This window comes from Belonocnema kinseyi, chromosome 3, assembly GCF_010883055.1.
Source record: "Belonocnema kinseyi isolate 2016_QV_RU_SX_M_011 chromosome 3, B_treatae_v1, whole genome shotgun sequence".
In the NCBI taxonomy this organism is placed as follows: Eukaryota; Metazoa; Arthropoda; class Insecta; order Hymenoptera; family Cynipidae; genus Belonocnema; species Belonocnema kinseyi.
The window spans coordinates 56,492,073-56,498,112 of NC_046659.1; the positions used below are offsets into that span (position 1 = coordinate 56,492,073).

General features: G+C 29.9%; 1 protein-coding gene across 1 annotated transcript; it reads left to right on the forward strand.

Moving 5' to 3' along the window:
* Positions 1 to 5,492, forward strand: LOC117169662 (60S ribosomal protein L9). The gene is made up of 4 exons (XM_033356141.1): positions 1 to 134; positions 667 to 814; positions 4,698 to 5,025; positions 5,365 to 5,492. Exons 2-4 carry the CDS (start codon positions 677 to 679, stop codon positions 5,469 to 5,471), a joined length of 573 nt encoding a protein of 190 aa, XP_033212032.1. The 5' UTR covers positions 1 to 134; positions 667 to 676; the 3' UTR covers positions 5,472 to 5,492.
* The last annotated feature ends 548 nt before the right edge of the window (positions 5,493 to 6,040 follow it).

Consider the following 6,040-nt stretch of genomic DNA (forward strand, 5'->3'; position numbering starts at 1 on the left):
GATTTTGCGGGAAAAACAACCACCTAGCGGTTAAGGCTGATAAATGCTCTTCTTTCACGTGAGTTCACCATCTACCGCCTCTAAATGGTTTGCGCTGCATGCTCCTTTTCCGGTTAGGTCTTAACGTGCGAAAGGTATCGAACATTTTTCGATTTTATATTCGTCTTAATCCTTACGAAGAATAAAGTTTTTACCCATTTTTAATGCAAGAATCCTTCATCCCTTTGTTTTTTACGTTTCGCGTTCAATATTTTTCAAAGAAACCTTTTTTATCACGTCAAATTAAAATTCTAACCTACCTTCTGTCACATCTTTTTCTGCCTCGAAATGTGTTTAGTGATTTGTGAAACCCCATAAACGGTCTTTTCTTAATTTTCCTGTGAATTTAGCTCTTTTCAAAGGAGTTATTGTATTTTAAAACGAGATAAGTGCTAGTTATCATTTTCACGTGTTTGTGGTGTTTAATCTGTCTGTTTTGGTCATTGACAAATTCAGTTCCGTGAAAATTTTAAAGACTAAAGATGTTGGTGGGAAGATTAATATTCAGTACTACTTATTGTTTCTGAAATTATTATTTTTTATCTTATTTTCATTTTGTTATTTGTTGGTTCAAGAGTTTTTTTTGTTCAAATTGGTGTAGTACTCATATAGTGAATATTTTTACAGCGGCTGCACCATGAAGCAGATTGTTACCAATCAAACAGTCAAAATCCCGGAAGGGTTGACCGTTTCAGTCAAATCTCGACTGGTAACGGTTAAAGGACCACGAGGAGTCTTGAAGAGGGCTTTCAAACATCTTGCTCTTGATATTCGTGTAAGTACTTTAATTATTCTGCTTTATAATGTATTTTTAAAAAGTCCCTAGGACTTTGTTCAGGCTTAATAAGTTGTAAAATATTTCGGTTTTAAAAGCATACAGTTCTTAAATTTTATTTATCGTTTGAAGATGGTGGTCGTTGTTTAAAACTTTCATTAATAAAAGTAGAAATAATTATTTCTTTTGAGACTGCAATTTAATTACAAATCTAGCTTGATAAAATTATAATTTATTCTGGTAGGGTAATGTACGTAATTGTTGGCAGGTTAAGGCAAACTTGAGGTTTTGAGAAAGAAATTAATGTCAACAATTGTACGTGTGATAAATGTGATAATAATATGTACAGTGCTAATATAATAGGGTATCAAATTCTAAGCTTTATTTACCCCAATATATATTTTAGAAACTGAAAAAATAATTAAAATTAGCTCATTAACCTAAAAATGCAATTCTTGGCAGGGATTGCCCCAATTATTGGCACTCTAATCATATGAAGATGAAATAGTGAAGGAATCAGATTAAACTAAACGTTAATAGTATCACAATTAAGTGAATAGCGAAGAGAAACATTGTTTATCAATTATTTTTTATTTATAAACATATAGTCTGGCTTAAATTACTTAATTATCAGCATCTATCTAGTCCAAATTTAGAGGTTATGATCCTCGGCTTCTTTTGATTGCTTCAACGGAATTAGTAGAATCGGTTTTTTTTTCTTCGAAAATTGATTTTCTTTTTTGTTAGTCTCTTTAGCTATTATCTTTCTTTTTCTAGTAACTCCTTCAGCAAAATGAATAAGATCGTTAATATTTGAAAATTGATTTTTTTTTAGTTCATAGTCTTTGGTTTCTAACTTTTTTCTATTTTTATCTTCTTGGGCTTTTTTTGAAATTTAATTTCGCTGTTTTGGGTTTTTAGCTTCCTTATTCTTAGTTTTATATATATTTTTCATTTTATTTTTTCTAATTTCTAATCTCCCCATTCCTGCGATGTTAAAACATAGATGCCTTTTGCCTTAATTTGCCTTCCCTTTCGTTTTGGGGTTAGAGGGAAGCGTAAATAATCATGCATATTTCTGTTTTTACACATTTTAATCTATTTCTTATACGTATTAGGTTAACATCGCTTTTCGTCTAAAATCTGCAGAATCGTGTAATGTTTCATCAGTTGCATGCTAACCTGAAAACTGGTTACAAAACACTTCCCGGTAATAAGTGTAGAATAGAGAAAAATGAATATTTTCAGATTTCAGCGCGAAAGTGAAGATTATTCTATTATTTTGAATGCGCGATTTTTCCATCTGTCTAAAATGCTACAATAAGAATAAGATACCTGCTAAACTTATTCACTTCTATTACCATAGCGACCGCCACACAGTTTTATATTCTCCCAAAGAGAACGTGTTTTCCATATATTTAATTTCTTCCAATTGTACCGGTAACGCACCTAAAGAGATATTTTTTATTCCTCAGAAGTGGTCATATTTTGATTTTATTTAATTCCTCCATGCGGAATGTAAATTCTGAAATTTTAATTCTCATCAATTCAACTCTGCCTCTCTAGAGTTAAGATTATTTAAATTCAAACATTTGCATAGATATCTTTGTTGCATTTTTTAAGACGTTTAAATAAATTATTAAAAGATAAATAAATATAAATTTGATTATTTGTCGAATTTATAAGTTATAAAAATATTTAATAATGAAAAATAGTTTAAATAAATGATTTCGTTAAATTTTGACTTAAGTCGATTGAGAGGAATAGGATTTGCACTTTTTCTGTTCTCGTTGGGGGATTTTTAGACGGAGGAAAAATCGCGTATTCATAGGAATTCAAATTCTTAATTTTTCTGAATTCAACGCTTGTTACAGGGTTTTTTTCTCTACACTATTTAAATCAGCCTTATTATTATTTAAAATATTTTCAAAAGTATTAAAAATTACAACCAAGATTCTTTTTCTATATGTAAATCAGGCAGTAATTTTGTTGGACAGTCTAGTTGTGAGTGATATATACATTAGACTGATTTGTGGTAAAGTCTACATCGCTGAATTGCAAGTTTACTCTTATTTCTGAATAACATAAATCACTAAATATAATTACTTAATTCTTTTAAGTACCGCTTTAGTAATTTACTTAAAAATATTGTTTTTACCTTTAATTCGGTCTTTGATTTTGAATTTTACACGACAGCAAACGAACATAACAATACTTTTTCCGATTGCCAAGAATAGAAATCATTGCAAGAACATACAATCCAATTCTTGGCAGGGGAGTGCCAAGAATTGCATACAGTGCTTAAGATTGAAAATGTATTGGCACCTCCTATTATTTATTAAATAAATTATATTTAAATCTCAATTATTTTTTTATTAACAACTTTAACATTTCCTCTTTAGCTAACCTGAAAATTCTTGGCAGCCTGGAAATAAGGCTGAATTTTGTAATCTCAGAACACATAAATTATTTTTTAGCATAAGATGAATACATATCACTACGAAAAAATGCCTGGACTATTAAAAAAAATTAAAAACAATATGCTATTTATCTCTATTCTCTTATTATTTCATGAGATCTAGAGAAGGGTACCAACAATTGGGGGGAGGGGGCAAAAATTGGTGCTCTTACCCTAGTAACCATGTTCAAAATCGAAGTACTGCAGTCCATTTATTATGTGAGTTTTATTTCTGAAATTCAAATTGAATCTACTTACAGTTGATCGGGGTTCAGAATTCTTTTACTGATTCACGGATTTTATCAGTTTCAGCTTCGAATCAATATGATACTTTTCGTATAATTCGCAGGTTTCATTTACAACAAATTGAAGTTGTTTATCAAACAGGGGCCTAAGTAGTGTTTTGGTCAAAATTAAACTAAATACACAAAAAGGATCTATTATATGTCATGATGCTAAAATAAAAATTAAAAAATGTGATAGTAATTGCCGCTGATGTTAGAGGTTAAAATATAACTTACCATAAAAATTGGGTAAGCGTAAGAAAAAAGCTGAACATATCTTCTATCACGTGAAACTACAATAATATTATTTTATAATTTGTTCATTAAACATTTTATTGAACATGTGTCGTTTTTCCATAAATTTAGTTTGTTTATTTGAAATGTTACTTTTAGTCTCCCTATCTTCAAGTGGTTCAAAGAAATTTTGGAAATATAATGTTAGCGAAATAATGGGTGAAATAAAAGTTTAATGTATCGTATCTCGTTTTCCAAAAATATAATTTTTAGTTACATGTTTTTCGATTAAAACAAAAACTACATGCCCTATAAAAAAATGATTAATAAAAAATTTGTAGTTCTTTTTAGAGGGAACATTTATTGTGTATTCCATTTAGATTTAGTTTTTCAAAAGTTATCCGGTATACAGATGACAACATCGGCAACAGACAGTATGTGGAGAATTTAAAAATACGAGAAATTGTAGTTAATTTCCCGAAAGGCTATATAGAATATTATTCATCGTGGAAAATAGAACTTTTTAGAAAAATTAGTTAGATCCATTTTCGTCTACAGGGAATTTTTTGTATAAATTTCATGGAAAATAAAGCTAAGCTTTCATTACTCGCAATATATGAGTTTATTAGCTCTAATTGAAAATATGTGTTATTATTAATTTAAATTTACTTTAATTCAGTTTTTTGGATTTTTCTCCAAATCCATATTTTAGTGGTTAAGCCTCTTTTGACAAACCGTTTCAATTATAACTTCTAAGTCTAAATACCAAAAACTATAAAATGATGATTTGATGGATTCCCCTTCATTTAATTATAAATGAATAATCCTTTCTGATTAAATACTCCGAATAACATCAAGTTTCTCATAAATGTAATCGATCTGACGAGCAAACTTGCTTCTTTTTCAGATGGTCAGCCCTAGGCTGTTGAGAGTAGAAAAATGGTTTGGTACCAAAAAGGAATTAGCAGCCGTTCGCACAGTATGCTCTCACATCGAAAACATGTTAAAGGGCGTGACGAAGGGATATCAATACAAGATGCGAGCTGTATATGCCCATTTCCCCATTAATTGTGTCACTACTGAGAACAATTCAGTAATTGAAATCCGTAACTTTTTGGGAGAAAAATTCATCCGAAGAGTTAAGATGGCATCCGGAGTCACCGTCACGAATTCCACTAAACAGAAGGATGAGCTAATCCTTGAAGGAAACTCCCTTGAAGATGTATCGCGATCAGGCGAGTCGAAAATTTTTTTATTTAAGAATATCAAAATAAAAATGTTCAGTTTATTGTTTCATTTTATATTTATTTCGTATAAATTTGAAACTTGATGAAAAAGGTCAGAATTCTTTCTTTTTTGTATCAAATCATTAACTGTTTAATTGTTTGGTTGATAAGATGGCTAATTGTTCAATTTTTTTTAACTTTCACGGATCATAGGGATAAAAAGTCCCATTTTTATCCTAAAATCGAGTTACTGAATCATTGTGATCCCTGCTGTTGAGTGTTTTTTTTATATATGAAGTAATTAATATTTTTGTTAGATTATTAATAATGATCGTCTTTTCTTTACAGCTGCTTTGATTCAACAGTCGACGACAGTGAAAAACAAGGATATCAGAAAGTTCTTGGATGGTTTGTATGTATCTGAAAAAACCACAGTTGTACAAGCCGACGAATAAACATTTTGTGCAGTTTTGAAACGAGCCTATCATTCTTCTATCTATTCCTTTCAATTTTTATTAATTTAAACAAACTTATTAAGTAAGTTATTGTGTTCCTAGGTTTTGGAAAGAAGAGTAGATATAGATTGAAAGTAATACATAATAGTGGAATTATAATTTTGATTGGGATCTAAATTTCACATTAACGCAAGAGAAATGTCGTGAGCTTGTTTTGTAAATAAATTTTCATTATTACATATCCATATATACAGATTAAATTATGGATATCATTGGAAGAACCGTAGAGAATTCTAAAGCACAACATGCTTACATTTTTTATTAGAAAGACTAGACAACTTTTTAATTCAAGAATAATATTTAACCAATCGAGATTTTCATCGCGATTTCAATACAAAATTATAGAGTGAACTACGGTTGAAAATATTGGCAAAACTACTTCCAGTAAGTGTAAATGAGACCAAGGTGGTCGCTGCACCTGGAATTTTTTGAAACCGGGAGATTACAGTGAATTTTTTTTTTTGACCGGGAATTTTACAAATTTTCAGAAGAAAAATCTGTCCAAGTTT